At 34.7% G+C, this 19206-nt stretch overlaps 1 protein-coding gene across 1 annotated transcript in view; it reads left to right on the top strand.

Moving 5' to 3' along the window:
- Positions 1 to 18111, top strand: part of LOC121166500 (leucine-rich repeat-containing protein 40-like) — a 59738-nt gene extending 41627 nt beyond the window's left edge. Inside the window, exons 8-15 of the mRNA XM_040995665.1 lie at positions 279 to 366; positions 485 to 530; positions 4649 to 4757; positions 7411 to 7518; positions 10593 to 10703; positions 13430 to 13507; positions 15076 to 15261; positions 17993 to 18111. Coding sequence (XP_040851599.1) covers positions 279 to 366; positions 485 to 530; positions 4649 to 4757; positions 7411 to 7518; positions 10593 to 10703; positions 13430 to 13507; positions 15076 to 15261; positions 17993 to 18098 — 832 coding nt within the window. The 3' untranslated portion in view covers positions 18099 to 18111. The remainder of the gene's footprint in view (positions 1 to 278; positions 367 to 484; positions 531 to 4648; positions 4758 to 7410; positions 7519 to 10592; positions 10704 to 13429; positions 13508 to 15075; positions 15262 to 17992) is intronic.
- The last annotated feature ends 1095 nt before the right edge of the window (positions 18112 to 19206 follow it).

The raw sequence follows: 19206 nt of genomic DNA on the forward strand, positions 1-19206 counted from the left end.
ATTTATATTCTTAACATTTTCTTTTCAGCACCGGATATAATTTAGCAAAATGCTTTACAGCTCACAGTCTTTTACTCTTAATGCCTTTTTGGGTCTAAATCCAGTCTTTCTTTTGCATGTCCAGTTTTTATTTTGAAAGAAAAATTTAACCCTATACTTTTTGGACCTTGACAATATTATATAGGGATTGATTATCACTTACTGTTATATATTCAACTATTTGCTTGGATTATACTTATGTTTAATGTTTTAATTGAAATTTATTAAATCTTTTGTAGTCTTCCCTATTCACTGGGAAAGCTTCATTTGAAATTTCTGGCAGTAGAAGGAAATCCTTTAAGAACCATTCGAAGAGAAATTATAAATGCAAGTATATGTAGAATTCAGCTATTTGTTTTTAAGTTTCAATTCAAATATGTATATATATTGATTTGTAAAACTGCAAGGTATGCCTGATGAATATGTGTTGTTTTCATTCTTTCAGAAAGGAACCGAAGAAGTCCTGAAATACCTACAAAGCAAGATACAAGGTACTTACATTTTGAAGGTTATACAAAAGTGTTGTGAAATAATATACGCAAGTTTAAGTGTACTGCAGATATAAGTACTTACAAACACAGTACCTAGTTCCAATTTTGAATTCTTATAGAACATATATGCTGGGGTTATAAAAATATGCTTACTCGCAATAGTTATCTGTCTTCAGTATCTTTGATCTGTATTAATGTGTGCCAATTAGAAAATACTGTAAGAAATATTCAGTAAGCAGCTGGTATTGAACTTTGAAAAAAGCAGTGCTTAATTTTTAGGAAATAATGTATGTGTGATTGCTAAATATATTTAGAGATACTTTTGTAGCTATTGCCCTTGTATAGTATTGCTAAATTCTCACAAAATATAAGAAAAAATATATTTGGGGGTGTGGAAATTTAGCATGACAATGAGCAAAGGTAACAATACTATAAATATGATTTTTTTTTAAAGGATTTATTTTTGCTAAAAAGTCAGAGAGGAAGAGATAGAGTAATCTTCTGTCTACTGATTCACTTCCTAAATGTTGCAACTACTCGAGCTGGGCTGATCTGAAGCTGTACCCAGGAGCTTCCTCCAGGTGTCCCCTGTTGGTGCATGGGCCCAAAGACTTAGGAGATCCTTGACTGCCTTCCCAGGGCATTAGCAGGAAGCAGGATGAGAAGCAGGACAGCCTGGACATACAGCAGCACCCAGCACTGCAGATGGAGGATTAGATAGCTAGGTCACTACACTAACCCCAGTAATATGATTTTTACTGCTTCACTAAAAGTGTAATAATAAATCTGTTTTTATTTCATTTCTGTTAGTATAGAATAAATTAATACATTAAAGTTGCAATTTAGGGCAATATATGTGATATACTGAACTGGTATCATATTTTCAGTGTGTTTGCGATTTTATAGTAATGGGCTTTGTTGATTCTAAAATTTTTGTGTTCTTAGAATCTTTCTGATGACCAGGTGAAAACGTATTGCTAAGTTCCGCTCAGAATTTCTGATTCACCTTGGTTTGAGGGTCCCATCAGGAAATGTACATTTGTCACAGTTTTCAAGTGAGACTCTTTGCTGTTCTGAGGATCATATTTTGAGTAATGTCTCATACCGCCTTAGTCATCATGATTTTTAAAAAAGATTTGTAAAACTGCAAGGTATGCCTTGCAGTTAACTGCACAGAGTCTCTAAGAAATGAGCTTTTTTTTTTCTCTTCATGCAGCTATGCATTCTACTTCCGGTACAGGCACTGTAAGCCTGTTCAGTTTTTTCCAAGGTCCTTATTGCCTCAGAAAATAAGCATTTATTTAGATTCTTTCATTTTAAGATAAACAGCAGATAATAAAATTATTTTAAAAAAAATCTTGAAACTGAAAAGCACTGTTGAAAAGTGACAAATTCTTTAAAATTGTTCTATTAACAAGAACTCCCTTCCAAGGTTTACCTTGGCACACCTTGATTACAGAACTTCCATGCCTCCTCAACATACGTTACTTCCATTAAAATATACTCTACATGCTTTTCTCACTGCGCTTAACATATTGTTTTATGTGTGTTTTTTTTTTAATTTTGTCCACTAGACTGAGTTATGTCTTTACTTCTTCCTATAATAGTACCTACTTGTTAGTATGTGTTGGATAATGTTATGTAATTAAGAAATAAGCAAATGGGCTTTCACCCTGTTTTTTTTTTCTGGGAGAAAATGTGATTCATGTGGCTTTTTTTTCCTTCAATAAAGCTACTGGCAAGGCAGAGTGATTTGTGCCAGTTTTCCTGAAAGAGAGAAATTGAGGGCCCAGTGCAATAGCCTAGGGGCTAAATCTTTTGCCTTGCATCCGCCAGGATCCCACATGGGTGCCAGTCCATATCCCAGCTGTTCCTCTTCCCATCCAGCTTTCTGCTTGTGGCCTCGGAAAGCAGTAAAGCATGGAGCAAAGTTTTGGGACCCTGCACACAAATGGGAGACCCAGAAGAAGCTCCTGGCTCCTGGCTTTGAATTGGCTCAATTCTGACTGTTGTGGCCACTTTAGAAGTGAGCTGTTGGATGTAAGATCTTTCTCTCTGCATTTCTTTTTCTCTGTATGTCTGCCTTTTCAATGTAAAATTAATGTTTTTTTTTAAAAAAAGAGATAAATTGAATCTGTAAATTGGGTGCCAAAATAGATGACACTCATTCAATTGAGTCACCCACAATGCCTTCTTAACAAATGAATAGATTTGAGAATTTCTGAAAAGTTTTTCTCTTCCTACTTTATGTGATTGAGTCTTCATTTGGCGTTTGTTTCACTTACTTGTGCAAATACAAGCAACTTTTGTGGCCAGCACAGCAGTTCTATAGGCTAATCCTCCACCTTCAAGCGCCAGCATTCCAGATCGTGACTGCTCTACTTCCCGACCTGCTCTCTGCTTGTGCCTGGGAAAACATTGGAGGATTGTCCAAAGCCTTGGGACTGTACTGATGTGGGAGACTCAGAGGAGACGCTGGCTCCTGGCTTCAGATATGCTCAGCTCTGGCCATTGTGGCTGTTTGGGGAGTGAACCAGTGGATGGAAGATCTTTCTCTCTGTCTCTCCTTCTGTTTATCTTACTTTTTAAAAAAGCAAATATAAGTTTTTCTCTGTGGAAATTTATAGATTAAGTGCCTTCTAGTTCTCTTAAATCTCACATTAATATACATTGATACACGTTAATATATATTTCATGTTAATCTACATTTACTCGTATTTTCTTAGTGTGCCCTGTTCAGTTGAAATTCTTGAAACTTGAGTATTGAAACTAAGTCAGTAAATGCATAGTGCAAAAAAATTAACCAGTTCACAACGTTTTATGATGAGAAATAAATTTTGTTTCACATCAGTACCTTCGACAAAGAGACTATATTCCCTCTTTAAAGGCTCTTTGACAATTAAAAATGTAGCTCTTTGGAAATCAGTGATCGTGGCAGTCTACATATAAATGTTAAAAACAATTGTTTTTGTTGTTGTTGGTTTAATATCCTGTCACTGCTTGTGTTTTTTTTGGCAACCAATACTGTGTATATTTCAAGTATTATAACCAAACTGCTAGGAAAGCTCTGTATACCACAGCATCTACTTGGTCTTAATATTTCTCTGATATTTTAGTTTTATATGCTATCTTTATAACTTTTCCTGTGCTGCTTCTATGAATAAGTATGTATAAGAAGTGTGTAAATGGGAAATAATGGTTTAATCAGTTTTTAAAATTACTTTTAATTGTGATACAGTAGTTATGCATTATTGTTTAATGACTGGCGGAATTCAGTTTAAGGTAAATAAACTGGATAGTCATTAGTAGATGTTAATTGGATACCTAGTGGGCTCAAGTAAAATCAATGCCAGTGATTTCTAAATATGAATTGTAGAATTGGTTCATCTTTTTCACATTGTTGAAAATTTGAAATCTTATTTTACTTCATTATAGATTTTTCAAGTCTTTCCTGCATAAAATGTTATTCTTTTAAATTTGTATTTTTTGGGTGCCATATGATGGGAATATTAAACAGTCTCTTTGATTAGTAAGTTGGTTATTGATATGTGATTATATGAGTATGAATGTATATTAGGAAAATGTCCAATAAAAGATAGTCTTTCTTTATCAACAAAATCTTGGCAGATACAATAATGTACCAGAGGCATACTTAATTATGAGAATTGCCAATTTTAAGTGATTGGAGTTAATCAGTTTTATTGTATACTAAACTGGAAAGAAGATAGTCATATGATTATTTGGGGGAACATGAAGGGAAATAATATGGGTATCTTCCCTTTGCTAAGAAATATTTTCTAATGGTTCATGTTATTTTGTTTAAGATAAAAACTTGATTTCTTTCTTCTTAGACATTGTACCTACTGTCTTACTCCTAAATTTCCTTACAGTAGGATTTATTTAACGGCTTTAAAGCCATGCTATAGACCTTTATCTGTTTTCTAATAATTAAATTTTATCTTCCAGATTGATATTTATTAGAAATAAAACATAATCCTGAAGGTTGTCTCACCAATAATATATAGAAATATTGTGTACTATATTTACCTATTATGAAGGGTTTAAAAAATTATCCTGATGTATGAATATAAGTTTTTATGTGATTTATCTTTTGCCAGATGATGGACCTAGTCAAAATGACTCTGCTGATAAGACTGCCATGACACTACCCAGCGAATCCAGTGTCAATATCCACGCCATCATCACTTCAAAGTTGTTAGATTATAGGTATGTAGTACTGAAAAGCACAAAAGGGACTTTTGAGAAAAAAATTTAAAAAGGAAAATTTGAGAAAAACACAACAGAGTACCTAGAATAACAGCAGTTGAAAAGAAGAAATATATTAAAATTATAATGACATTGTATACTTTAGTTGATTTTTGTCTATGGTAATAAATAGATTGTTTATTTCTTGACGGATGCTTTTATTAATAGTATAGTTTTTAGAAAAATTGTGTATTGTAAAAATGAAGTGACAGTATTGGTAATAATATTCTGTCTTAGAACTTGTGTCCTGTTAAAAAGAAATTAGTCCTTAGTTAATGAAAGTCTTATCTAGCAGACAGTTTGAGAAGTTGTACATGGCTAATGTTTCTTAATCTAAGATGAATAATATATATTGTAGTTGTAATATTCCATAGCATCACATTTTTTAAAACTCAAACTATTATGTTAATTGTACATTGAGATAGAAGCCTTAAAATGTTTGTATGTTATGGAAGTACATTAAATTGCGGAGATACCCATGTGAAGATTAAAGGTAGTAGTCCGGTGTTATTTTTATAGTGTATAAGCAGCTATGATAAAAAATAAATGATAGTCTCAAAGCTCATTACTGGCTCATGTGAAGATACTGTGAAAATACAAAAGAATACAGACTCAAGTAAGACAGATGGCTAGATTTATTTATGCATCTATAGTTAGTATCAGTGTTAACCTCTTAAGCTTAATGTGTCACTTGGAACTAATTTCTTGCAGCCAGCGTAAAGTTGTAGTTTGTATTTGTTGTGTTTCATTCAGTTTTCTCATCTCTTTCTTGTCATTCTTTAATATATATAGAAATCAGTATTTTAAATCTAATTCTGTTTACCATGCCAGAACAGGTAATTTTCCTCTTCTTATATTTATATCCCTGTATTGGCATAGCATAATAACGTTGCATAGTGTATCTTCCAGAAAGTGAACTACTGATTTGGTAGATTTTCTTGTTGTCTGCTAAATATCAACTTCTTTGCCGGGTATCATATAGGGATTGATGCTACAGAGTTCATTCCTGCCTTGGAATTTCTTAGCTTAGCGTTTTGTTTTTAATCTCTTGTCTGTCCGCTTCACCCTGGATAAATACCATTTATTGAGTCCATTCTATGTAAAACATTATACCATATATGCTAACATTCAGGCAATCTGTAAAGTTATTTTGGTCTTTCTTGGGATAACCATAGTTACTTTTATAAGCATAGATATTAGAAAAACATAATGGGGCCCGGCACAATGGCTCAGTGGTAAAGGTCCTCGCCTTGCACGCCCGGGATCCCATATGGGCGCCGGTTCTAATCCCGGCAGCCCCGCTTCCCATCCAGCTCCCTGCCTGTGGCCCGGGAAAGCAGTCGAGGACGGCCCAAAGCTTTGGGACCCTGCACCCGCATGGGAGACCCGGAAGAGGCTCCTGGCTTCGGATTGGCTCAGCTCCAGCTGTTGCGGCCGCCTGGGGAGTGAATCAGTGGATGGAAGATCTTCTTGTCTCTCCTCTCTGTATATCCGCCTTTCCAATAAAAATAAAATAAATCTTAAAAAAAAAAGTTTTTTTTTTTATTGGAAAGGCGGATATACAGAGAGGAGAGACAGGAAGATCTTCCACCTGATGATTCACTCCCCAACTGAGTACAACAGCTGATGCTATGCCGATCCGAAGCCAGGAGCCTCTTCTGGGTCTCCCACGCGGGTGCAGGGTCCCAAAGCTTTGGGCTGTCCTCCACTGCTTTCCCAGGCCACAGGCAGGGAGCTGGATGGGAAGCAGGGCCGTCGGGATTAGAACCGGCTCCCATATGGGATTCCGGGCATGCAAGGTGAGCACCTTAACCACTGCGCCATAGCGCCGGGCCCCCCAAAAAAAATCTTAAAAAAAAAAGAAAAACATAATTAAGATACATCTTTGATTGCTTTTATTCTAAATTGATTGCAATTTGCCTTATATATAAATTAGAACTATCCTATTTAAAATATGAATTCTCAAGCTCAGCATAAATGCTAGCAACTTTTTTTTTATTAATTGCATTGCATTATGTGACACAGTGTTATAGGCACTGTGATTCCCCCCACACCTCCCCGAACCCTCTCCCTATGGTGGATTTCTCCACCTTGTTGCATTACCACAGTTCAAATCCAGTTGAGGTTCTTTCATTGGAAGTATTTACCAGTGTGCTAGCAACTTTTAAAACAGCATCAATTTTCAAGATTTTTGGACACAGATCAGTTTCCCAAGATTTGAGCATCTCTGGAACAATTTAAATGGTACTTTATAGCAGAAACAGCTTTACTAAGATTTACTTCTAGCTTTAGAGATTTACTTCTGGTTGAAGGTAGAGGAATGGCCTATTCGTTTGCTGTGTGACTTTCAGGTTTCCTAGATTATGAAAATGTCTCTGGTTTTATTTGATTAGGTATATGAATGCCCGTATTTGGCCTATTGTTTATAATGCAATATGTTATCTGAATTTCTATAACGGATATTTTGTGATTTGATGAATTTTTATATTGTTTACAAGCCATCATAATCAACTACCTTGAAAAATTTTGTAAGTCCTTTTAAAAAATGAAAAGTAATAATTATTTCTTGCTGAAACTCAAAGGATTCATTTTTTTGAACAATCCTTCATTTTAGTGATAAACAGAAAAATCTAATTCCTGATGAAGTGTTTGATGCAGTAAAAAGCAACATCATCGTTTCTGTTAACTTCAGTAAGAATCAGCTATGTGAAATTCCGAAAAGGTAAGAATTGTTTATGATGCCATTTCTAGTAAAATGTGATGGTGATATTCATATGTAGCTGCAAGAAAAACAATTTATTATTTGTTAATTTGAAAGTAAACCTATTTTATTGCTAATTTTAAAGGAGTTACCAAAATGAAATTCTTTCATTTGTTAGAGGTATACAGATTTTGTAAACTGTTTATCTTTTATTTTTTAAACTATGTATAATTAGAATCATTAATAAAATGAAATTTTTTGTCTGTAAATAAAATATTGGGAGAAAAATGCTATGAAGTTATACAATGCCAAGTTTATGTTTAATAATACAAATTTTAATTTAGAGATTTATGTCAAGGAATAGCCAAGCTACTGAATCTTTTCTACTAATAATATAGTAAAATTTATTGAAACCTGTTAATATTTTTCTACTAAAAAAGGGTCCTTGTAGTTTTTAGAAGTCTTATAGAACAATTGATTGGATATCAGCATGAGAACAATTGGATATTTTCAAAACAGAGATACTTTCAGACAAGGGATCCTTAGACAGGCTTAAGGGAACTAAACTCCTCAATGCCTCCTCCCTTATCCTATGTGACCCTCTGTATACGTAAGCCTGATGGCACTAATATTGGCCCCATGCACCAAGTCCATTGTGGCAGACAGCCAGCAGTCATACTTTACATTTTACTTTGTGCCATACAGTCTTTGATATTTTAAATATGGAAAAGTTAGAGAAAATTACTTTTATGTTGGATTCTTCAAAAATGTTGTGTAGTAATAAACTACATACCCAAAGAAGGTTGATAGATGAACTTAACAGCTAAAATATTGAAAAGAAACTTGACCTGCAGAGTTGATAACTTGTACTGTATTGCAGATATATTGATTATGGCTTTTAACATGTTAAGTGGTTGCTTTTTATTTACTTACTTGTGAAATAGGGATTAAAAAATAGTAGTACATATTTATATGAATTAAATTAAAATGGCATAATTCACAGAAAGCATTTTGCAAGAAGATAATGCTTAGTACTTAAAATGTAAATGCTAATCATTTTAGTACTTAAAAGAAAAAAACAACTCATTTTCTTTCCTCTCTCTGTAACTATCCCTTTCAAGTAGATAAATTAGTTTTAAAAGGTGAGGGGGTGGTGGCCAGGGCAGGGAGGGGGACAGCATTTCAGCATTGGGCTTAAAACTTCCCTGACATTGGAATCCCACGTTGGCACCAGTTTTAGTCTTGGCTGCACCATTTCTAGTGTAGCTACCTGTTGATGTGCCTAGGAAATCAGTTGAGGGTGGCCCAAATGTCTCAGCCCCTGTACCTACACAGGAGACCCACATAAAGCTCCTGGTTTCTGGTTTTGGCCTGGCCCAGCCATGGACACTTCAGCCATGTGGGGACTGGACTAGCTTAGGAAGGATGTCTGTGTCTCTCTCCCTCTCCTCCTACTTCTCTCTGTAACTCTTTTAAGTGAACAGATTAAAATATATATATATATATATTGAGAAAATAGAATAGTTTTTAATTTGAAATGTTTAAAAATTTTAAAAAATCAGAGTTTGGGGCCCGGCGCGGTGGCACAGTGGTTAAGGTCCTCGCCTTGCATGCCCGGGATCCCATATAGATGCCGGTTCTAATCCTGGCAGTCCCGCTTCCCATCCAGCTCCCTGTGGCCTGGGAAAGCAGTTGAGGACGGCCCAAGGCTTTGGGACCCTGCACCCGTGTGGGAGACCCAGAAGAGGCTCCTGGCTTCAGATTGGCTCAGCCCCAGCCATTGTGGCCGCCTGGGGAGTGAATCATCAAGTGGAAGATCTTCCTCTCTGTCTCTCCTCTCTGTATATCTGCCTTTCCAATAAAAATAAATCTTTAAAAAAAATTAAAACAAAAAGATCTTCCTCTCTATTTAAAAAAATCAGACTTTGTTCAGGAAATTTAAACCTTGAATAATAATTTTATGAAGGTTCATTGCAGCAAGGAGATGTAGCACATCTTCTGATTTTGCCTTGTTTAAAAAACTGAGCGAATAGTTTGATGCAATAGTTGAGCATTAAAACTGTCAGCTTAGGTTTGTTTTGCCCGGTCCTGAATCAAGCAAGTTACTGGGGGAGGGGCTGGAGCAGATTGAAGGATTCTTATTAGGTTATTATTTACTTATTTTATTCTACCCACCTGGTCCTTATGCAAAATAATATGCTATTCTATTACCAAATCCATTGTATCACATTTTCAGCAGCTTTGAAAGCCATAAAAAGGCAGTAAAGGTCACTGATTTGTGCTGTTAATTTCATAGCATGGCATGTTTTATCTTAAGTTGTAGCCTGTTTAGAATGATATTGTATGTAGTGTGTTGAATACCTTATCCGTTATAAATTTTCCCCTATCTGTGTATTCATTCTTTTGTCTTTTAGTATGATACACTAAAGATTGTTACGGTTTAATTTACATTTCTTGGTAAATGACATTAGTAACATAATTGAAAGTACTAAGCTTGATTAGGCTTACTCAGAAATGTTTAATACTTCCTGTCTAAGCCTAACTTAAACTGTTCAGTGGTGACACCTACCAGACTAGGAACTGATTTAGAATCATGATTAAATTTAGTACTGATATGTATTTTTTTAAATAGCAAGTTAAAGAAGTTGACACAGTACATTTAAGAACATTTTCAAGAACTCAAAAGCAGTTGTTATTACATTGTATAGTTTGTAGAAATTCCTGTTTTACAGGATATATGTCTAACAATTTATGATTAATGTGAAATAATATAAAATATAAAAATGTCCTGGATTTTATTTTTGTCTTTGTGCCATGACTGGCTAACGTCAAAATATATGAGCTTTACGTAAAACTTTAGCATCAATTTTAAGGTCAAATAGAAACTTTTACATAGACAATAGTAAGTCTGTATTTTTGTTTGTTTTTCAGAAGTTTATTTATATTAGTAATTCAACCAAATTCAAACATCTTATGAAAAAGGCTCAATTATCAGAAACAACATGGAACTTTTCCTTACTTAGGATCTGTTTATGATTTTGAAGTTCTGATTGTGAATTAAGTGCTAACACTTTTAAAAATCTTTCTTGTTTCAGGATTATTGAACTGAAAGACATGGTTACTGACGTCAACCTCAGTTTTAATAAGCTTTCCTCTATATCCTCGGAATTCTGTATGCTTCAGAAATTGACATTTTTAGATGTCAGGTATTTGTTGCTATTGTCACGGCCTGATTTTTTGAAAATTGTGATTTGTCTTTTACCTAACTTATGCCCTATAAGTTTTATTGTTGTGGTTAAGTATGAAAACTGGGTTTTAGATTAGTAACAGGATTTTAGAGGAAATTTAAGTATTAGCAGATATTTAATCAGGCATCTGCATAAGTGATTGTTAAAATAAGTAATAAGAAATACATTGATCTTTTCCTGAAATTAGATAGAATAAAACTGGCACAACCCTATGCTACACAGTAGCTTGCATGCTTCTCTTTAAACAACCTATTTGGTTTTAGAATACTGTATTAAATAGTTAAGACCAAGAATAAAGTAATTAGGAGTGGCAACAAAAATAAATGAAACCTGGACCCAGTGCAATAGCTTAGTGATTAAAGTCCTTGCCTTGGACACACTGGGATCCCATATGGGCGCCGGTTCTAATCCCAGCGACCCTGCTTTCCATCTTGTGCTCCCTGCTTGTGACCTGGGAAAGTAGTCTCGAGGATGGCCCAGGGCCTTTGTACCCTGCACCCACATGGGAGACCTAGAGGAGCTCCTGGCTCCTGGCTTCAGATTGGCTTGGCTCCAGCTGTTGTGGTCACTTGGGGAGTGAACCATCAGATCGTCCTCTCTGTGTCTCCTCCTCTGTATATCCGCTTTTCCAATAAAAATAAATAAACCTTTAAAAAAATAAATGAAACCATATTTAAGATTTTCAGAGGTAATAGAAAATCTAATTTAAGCATGTGTGATTTGAAGTAATGGACTCAGCAGTAGCACAGCTCCTTAAGAATCATAATATGTATGCTTCAGAGCAACTCAAGCGTTTATTGCTTGTGTTTCAACATTTTATTGTTAAACGACATCTCCACAGCATTTTCAGTAGGTGCATTTTTAGTATATTTAACATTTGAATAGTACACTTAAAAGTACTAACCTTGTTTAGCCTTGCTTATCGATATTTAAGTTTTCCTGTTTCAGTTTTTATATTGCTGAACCTTGCCAAACCTAGGAATTGAAATAATGTTTCTTGTAATCATGACTAGGTATAATGAAAATTTAATTGATAATATTATGATAAAAGATAATGTATTTAAAAACATTTAAAATGTTTATAAGCAGTTGATATGTAGTTTAATCAGAAAACCCCTTTGTTACAGGATGTATGAGACAATTGATTTTATAAATTCAAGTCATTAACTGAATTAAGTATGATGTTTATCCTGGTTTGCTGTTTCTTGATTGCTCCAACAGCAGTAAAATAATAAGATATCTTTCTGAGGATTTGTACTTGATGTAGATGCAGATTTTTTTGCTTGTACAATTAAGGCCAATTGATTGATCCTCCACTCCTAGTAGGTATGGAAGCGCTTCTATTTCCAGGTGGCAAGTATATTGATAAAACTGTAATACCACATTTTCATTCAATATCAGTAGAGCAGGTGACTGAATCCTAGTCTCTGTTTCTGCTATCTATTTCCTTTTGTTGCAGTTTGCAAACGCACGCACACACTTTTGTTTGTAAATGTATTTAAAGCTTTTACATTCAGTGATCAGCATGTGCTTTCATGCCTTGTAATAAGTAGGTCAAAAATTCTCTAGGAAAATAATAAAATGTTGAAATGTTAATACAGACAATAACTGAAAAAAAATCAGAGGAAAAAAGTAGGTTACTTATAGTCACTTGTATGTTAAGGATGACTTCTGAATCAGAAGGAATAGATTAGAGAAAATTACTCAGTTGTGATAAGTAGTCATCTAGTTGGAAATAATTTTCCCCACATACATTTTCTGTTACTAGTTTGTCGCCTCTTTAAAGAGTCACAAAGACAGCAGAGAGAGAAAGAGGGAGGATGAATGAAAGCCTCTCACCTGCTGGTTCACTCCCCAAATGGCCATAAAGATCAGGGCTGGGCTATGCCGAAGCCAGGAGCCTGGAACTCCATTTGGATTCCATTTCTAGGTACAGGGGCCCCACACTAGGGCCATTCTCCCTTGCCTTCCCAGACATAATATCAGGAAGCTGGGTCAAGATGTAGATCAGCCAGGACAGCATAGTACCATTGGGATCCAGATATCGCTGCAAGGCAGCCTAACTTGCTGCAGCAGAGTGCTGGCCCCAAATGCTTCTGCTTTCTTGTTTACATCCAGCATTGCTCCTAGACTTCCAAATTCAAACGAGAATTTGTTTGCTTAATGTTTCATTGTAAGTTCTAAAACATGCATATATATAGATAGTCTTGGAGTAAAATTTGAATTGCTTAGTACAGAGTAGTAATCTAATTTTTAAACATTGAATCTCGTTTCATTTTTGTGTATTTTTTCAATTGTTGGAGTAGATTTTCATGTCTGTGAAGGACATATATAGTGTACTAATAGGAAATTTATTTCACATAGTGTTTTAGATGAGATGTAGAGGATTTTGAACTGTAGGAAGTATTGCTGAATTGTTTAAAGGAGTTAGGGAATTAGTTACATTGTTTACCTTAAGTGTATTAAGTGTTATTTGCATAATTAGTTGCATATTAGCATTGGTATTTGATACACTCAACAAAATACTTGCGGTGATTGAATCAGAAATGGTAGGGACCCACTTCAGTAAGATTAGATCAAGTGTTGACACATTGGTATAAGTATCTTTATTTTTGTTCAATACCTTTAGTGGTTTTTTTAAATTTGTAAACCTTATCATTCAAATATTTTGGTTTCCAATTTAGGAACAATTTTTTAAATTCCTTGCCGGAAGAAATGGAGTCATTGATAAGACTACAAATAATCAATCTTTCCTTCAATAGGTAAGCAACTGAACAGACATTTCTAACCACTACATAGTGGAAAATAAGAGTCTTTGCTACCAGAAAAAAAATAATAAAAACCCAAATAAATTTGAAAAAGCTCTTTCTCTTTACTTTTTTTGTGTTTTCACTTTGAATTGACAGTGATGCTAGTTGTTTGGAGTTCTTAGTGTTGATATCTAGCAGGTTTGGTTTTTTTTGTTACTTTTTGCAGTTTTGAGAATTAAGTAGAATAATAGACTGTTACACAAGCAATTTGTTACATTTGAAGAATAAGACATAGCAAAGCATGAGTGCTATGATTACTTGGAAGTGAGGTAGCTTTGAGGACTAGTCTTGAAATACAGTCCTTTGAAAGGCATAGGAAGAGGGCATCCCAGTTAAAGCAGAAAGCATGTGGTAAGGCACAGAGATGTGAGGACATGATATGGTACAGTGTTCCATGGGCTGTAAAGTAAGGAAATAGAGGATAAAGGTGGATAGAGGATGAGGTGGACTTGTAAGCAGTAGATCTCAGGACTTTTTAGACTAAATAAGACTTAGATTTAACTACAGCACTATCAACTTGCTTGAGATAATTAAGTATAGCTAATATTTATGGAGAGTTTATTATTTGGTGGTGCTGTGCTAAATACTATACATGCATTGTCTCCTCTTTTTTATCTCCTCTTTTAAAAATCCCTGTTTGGTAGATTCTGTTATGTTTATTCAGAAAATTAAGGAGTTGATGTTAATTTGTCGAAACGTAAGATACTAAGGAGTCAGGATTTAGGTTCCTGGAAGTCTACTGCAAAAATTGAGCTCTCACTAACTCTTTTGTATTGCTTCCTGTAATTAAATTTAATTTGTGAATTCCCTTTAATAAACATATCAACAGCTAACATTTGTTGTAACCCACATAATGCCTTAAGATCTAAAAGCATACTGTCCTTATTTAAAAAAAAAGTATATATGCTTAGTACTGTACTGTTGTTATTTACAGATGAGAACTAATACATGGTGACATTAAAATAAGTACTACTTATTTATTGGTTTTCCCATTCCTCTGAAACATCATTGTTGCTTTGTGTTTCCATGTCACTGTTCTTAAGCTTATTTTATTTGTATATGACCAGATTTCACACATTTCACAGTGCACTTTAGAGACATGATGATACTTCACCCATTACCATGTCTCCTGCCTGTATTCCCCTTTACCCCCTTTTTAAAAAATTTTTACAATGGCTTATTTTCATGTTGCTTATCAACCACAGGCTTAACACTCCATTGAGTAAAGATTTCAACAAATAACAAGTAGTATAAAATCTGCCTTTCAAATGAAAATAAATCTTAAAAAAATAAAAAAAATAGTACTACCTACACAAAGATAGGAAACGTTTTAACTTTGAATATGTAGAATTAATAATGAGTTAGATATCTGTCACTGAAGGTTTTTGATTTTCTGGAAAATAATGTAAAACTCACACAAAATTCAAGTAAACATTACTTTGTGATATCAAACTGAAAATCATTTGTTTCAAGGGAAGATTTTGATCTCTGGAGATACCTATGTTTTCTCCTTACTATAGGTTCAAAACTTTTCCTGAAGTGCTATATCGTATCCCTGCACTGGAAACAATTCTTATTAGTAATAATCAGGTTGGGTCTCTGGATCCTCACAAAATGAAGACAATGGAACATCTGACTACATTGGACCTTCAAAATAATGACCTTCTACAGATCCCACCAGAGCTTGGTAATTGTATGAACTTAAGGTAACTGTAATCCTATTGAGTTTTTTAAATTATTTGATGTTTTTTTTTCAAAGAATATTACAGGAAATTGATTTATATGCCTGTTAAAAATAACAGTTAAGTCAGAATTTTATCTGTTTATAAAATTTTACCAGATATATTTCTAAATTTTGTTTATATATTTGTGTATCATATGTATATATACATAAAATAATAGATTGCTTTTGGTGGTGACTTTTATCATCACTTTACATATTCAGAACCCAAAAGTTAAAATGCCATTGTAAGTGGAAATAACTTGCTTTATAAAAAAGATTTTTCACAATTTGTTAATAGCCTACCATCATTCTGCCCCAAGTGGGCAATGGCTTTTCTGTTTACATTCACTGTTCCCTTTGCCTTGGATGGCTTTGCCCTGCTTTCATTGATAGTTAACCCAGAGACCACTTTTTTTTAAGATTTGTTTTTATTGAAACAACAAAGTTACAGAGAATAGAAAGATCTTCCATCCGTTGGTTTGCTCCCCAGTTAACTGCAGTGGCTGGAGCTGAGCCAATTTGAGCCAGGAGCCAGGAGCTTCTTCCGGGTCTCCCACGTGGGTGCAGGGTCCCAAGGCTTTGGGCCGTCCTCTACTGCTTATCCAGGACAAGCAGGGAGCTGGATGGGAAGCGGGGCTGCTGGGACATGAACCAGTGCCCGTATGAAATCCTGGTTCATACAAGGTGAGAACTTTAGCTATTAGGTTACCACACTGGGCCCTATATACTTCTTTTAAAAGCTTTTCTTATTCTCCAGACAGAATTAGCTCTCTACTCTGATTTTCCATCATGCTTTGTTTAGACTCATTTATCTACTTTTGGTCTTTCTTTTGGAAAGAAGAAAAAAAAATCCTAAGTACCCAGAACATGGTAAATGCTTATTAAGGGAATATAAAGAGTCATTGATATCAATGGAAAGCCATTTTTTATCAAAATATGTCAAATTTAATTTAACTGCTGAAAACCGTTATTAGAGATTTGACATGTTGTGTTTTGTGGAGATAGCACTGCCCTCTATCCTGGTACTTCATATTAGTAAATTGTAAATTAAAAGAGACAACTGTAGTTGATCCACATTATTTGTGGTAGTTGTTGTGTATAAAGTCACTCTGAGTACCAAATTAGTGAATGCGGAACCATTGCTCCTGAAGGAAGTAGGGCTGTCACATTTTCATCAAAGAATACATGATTTCATTTTATTGTGTTTATCAATAAAGATACCTTACTTTTTATTGTTGTTGGTCATTAACATTGAGATCATTTAGAAAAACACAATAATTCATGCCTGAATGAGGCTTACTTAACACAGGTGTGTTTTCCATAAGGACTGTTTGTGCTTAGGAAAACTAGACAGCACATCAGCCTCACTCCTGGAATGCTGGTTTAAGCTGAGATCACCAACAACAGTAGGAAAACTTAAAAAATAATGTGCCACTAAATGACCATAACAAGGCACTCACTTATGGTGTAAGAGCTGAAACAAAAAGGGCAAGGAGGGTCTGGTGCGATGGCTAAATGGCTAAATCCTCACTTTGCAAGCACCGGGATCCCATACGGGCACTGGTTCGTGTCCCACATGCTCCACTTCCCATCCAGCTCCCTGCTTGTGGCCTGGGAAAGCAGCAGAGGACGGCCCAAAACCTTGGGACCCTGCACTCATGTGGGAGGCCCAGAAGGAAGCTTTTGGCTTCTGGCTTCAGATTGGCTCAGCTCCAGCCATTGCAGCCATTTGCGGAGTGAACCAAATGTCTCTGTTTCTTGTGGTAAAATCTGATCTACCTTTCTAGCTAATGTGAACAGGTCCTTTTTTATTTTTAATGCTCTCTTGCATTCTCTCTCTGCCTTTCCAATACAAATAGAAAGTGTAATTTAAAAAATAAAAAAAGGCCAAGTGTCACTGTGTGTGTCCTTGACTAGAAAAGTACCTTCTGATACCTCTTTTTTTGCTGCTGTTTATAAATCTGTAAATGACCTAGGAAATACCACATAGTGATTCAGAGACTAGAATATATTTTAGTGGGTAGTTAAATTCACATGTAAGAAATATACTAAGATTGATATTCCACTGTAGTTAACTCCTTTTTAAAAAACAGTAAAATTTCGGAAGAATTCCAAAGAAATAGAACTGTTTGAAGATACAGTTTAGATCCACTTTGTAATAGGATGTGTATTTCTCTTCTGTTTACATAAAATTTAAGCTGTTTAAATAAACCCTTAAATCTAAAATTGAACTTTATTTTATAACATGAAAATAACCTTATAAATAAATGTATGTCTAGTCAAGCAATGGAAGAAAACAGCCATGTTAGTGTTTGGGTAAAGATGGAGGGGTTGTTGCAACTGTTACTTGAGGAATGTGTAAAATTTGATCTCTATATTAATTTTTAAAAATTGAAAGTTTGATAAATGGATTACAATATAACCCTTGACATGGATACTTATTGCTTGTCTAAATTTGTCTTCAACTATAAAATAGGAATATTAATTGTACTTAAATTATTGGATTAAGTTTGCCGGTGAATACAAATTGCTTCATGTGGTACCTTTCACGTAATAAGCATTCACTGTTTGTTATTATAGTTGCAATTTCAGCTGTGTAAATGTTCAGATTAAAAAAAATTTTTTTAAATTATTGACAAAATTGCAAATGAAATCAGATGAAAAATTTTATTAATGAAAGATGTTTGCATTCTCAATTTTTGTTTTTCATTTAGAACACTACTACTAGATGGGAATCCATTCCGTGTTCCTCGGGCAGCCATATTAATGAAGGGAACAGCTGCTGTACTGGAATATCTGAGAGACCGAATTCCTACTTAAATTAGAGTTGTTTTATGATCTTGATCATATCAATTGTCAGAAGGTATAACATTTTGTTTTATTATTCTAAAGGTGATTGCTGTAACTGAATTTAGTTTCCCAGTCTCGGCTAGGTGTTGGGATAACAGGCCTGAGCCATATTTACTGCCACTAGGTATTTTTATCTAACAAAACAACTGTTTGACATTTTAAGATGTTGTATACACTTATAAATGTGATAATAAGCACATACTTGTTTAATGTTCATTCGTTGCTTTTGAATGTTTTGCACAGGGATACTCCTAATCATTTTCATTCCTTTACAACAATAAGAGACACTTTTTCAGAAATGAACTTTTATTTAATCTGGTTAAATATTTTTATAGCAAAGCGTTTTTGTAAACAGGGTTTTTTCTGCATTTCCTTTTTTATTCCATATAACATGACTAATTGACTTGAATGTGTCTAGTTTCTACCTTTGTATTCAGCATAATGAACCTAGCTGAATTTTGTCGAATATTGTTCTTTAGCATTTAGAAAAAGTTGAGACTTTTTCCTGCCTATATTAAGACTTTGGTGATGTGGTTATTCTCAGTGTATGTTTAAATTTTACATTCACTATTTTGTTTTTGTCTTCAGTTGAAATTTTCTACCTTTCAAAGATGTCTTTTTCCTATGTTTATGAGACATTTTCCAAGCTGTTTTTTAAATTTAATTTGATTTTTTTTTTTAAAAAAAAAGATTTATTTTTATTGGTAAGGCAGATTTACAGAGAAACAGACAGAAAGATCTTCCCTCTGCTGATTTCATTCCTCAAGTGGCCGTAACAGCTGGTGGCGAGCTAATCCGAAGCCAGGAGCCTGGAGCCTTTTCTGGGTCTCCCACACAGGTGCAGGGACCCAAGCCTTTGGACCGTCCTTTACTGCTTTCCCAGGGCCACACAAGCAAGGAGCAGTATGGAAAGTGGGGCAGATGGGTAACGAACCTGCATCAATATGGGAGCCTGGCCCACGTAAGGCAAGGACTTCAGCTACTAGGCTACCATGCAGAGCCCCCAGCTCTCTTAATACTACTCACAGAAATACTACTCAAGAAAAGATTTGAAGAAAATTGTGGAAGTGTTAGTTAC

Source organism: Ochotona curzoniae, unplaced genomic scaffold, assembly GCF_017591425.1.
Source record: "Ochotona curzoniae isolate NIBS_2020 unplaced genomic scaffold, NIBS_Ocur_1.0 patch148, whole genome shotgun sequence".
In the NCBI taxonomy this organism is placed as follows: Eukaryota; Metazoa; Chordata; class Mammalia; order Lagomorpha; family Ochotonidae; genus Ochotona; species Ochotona curzoniae.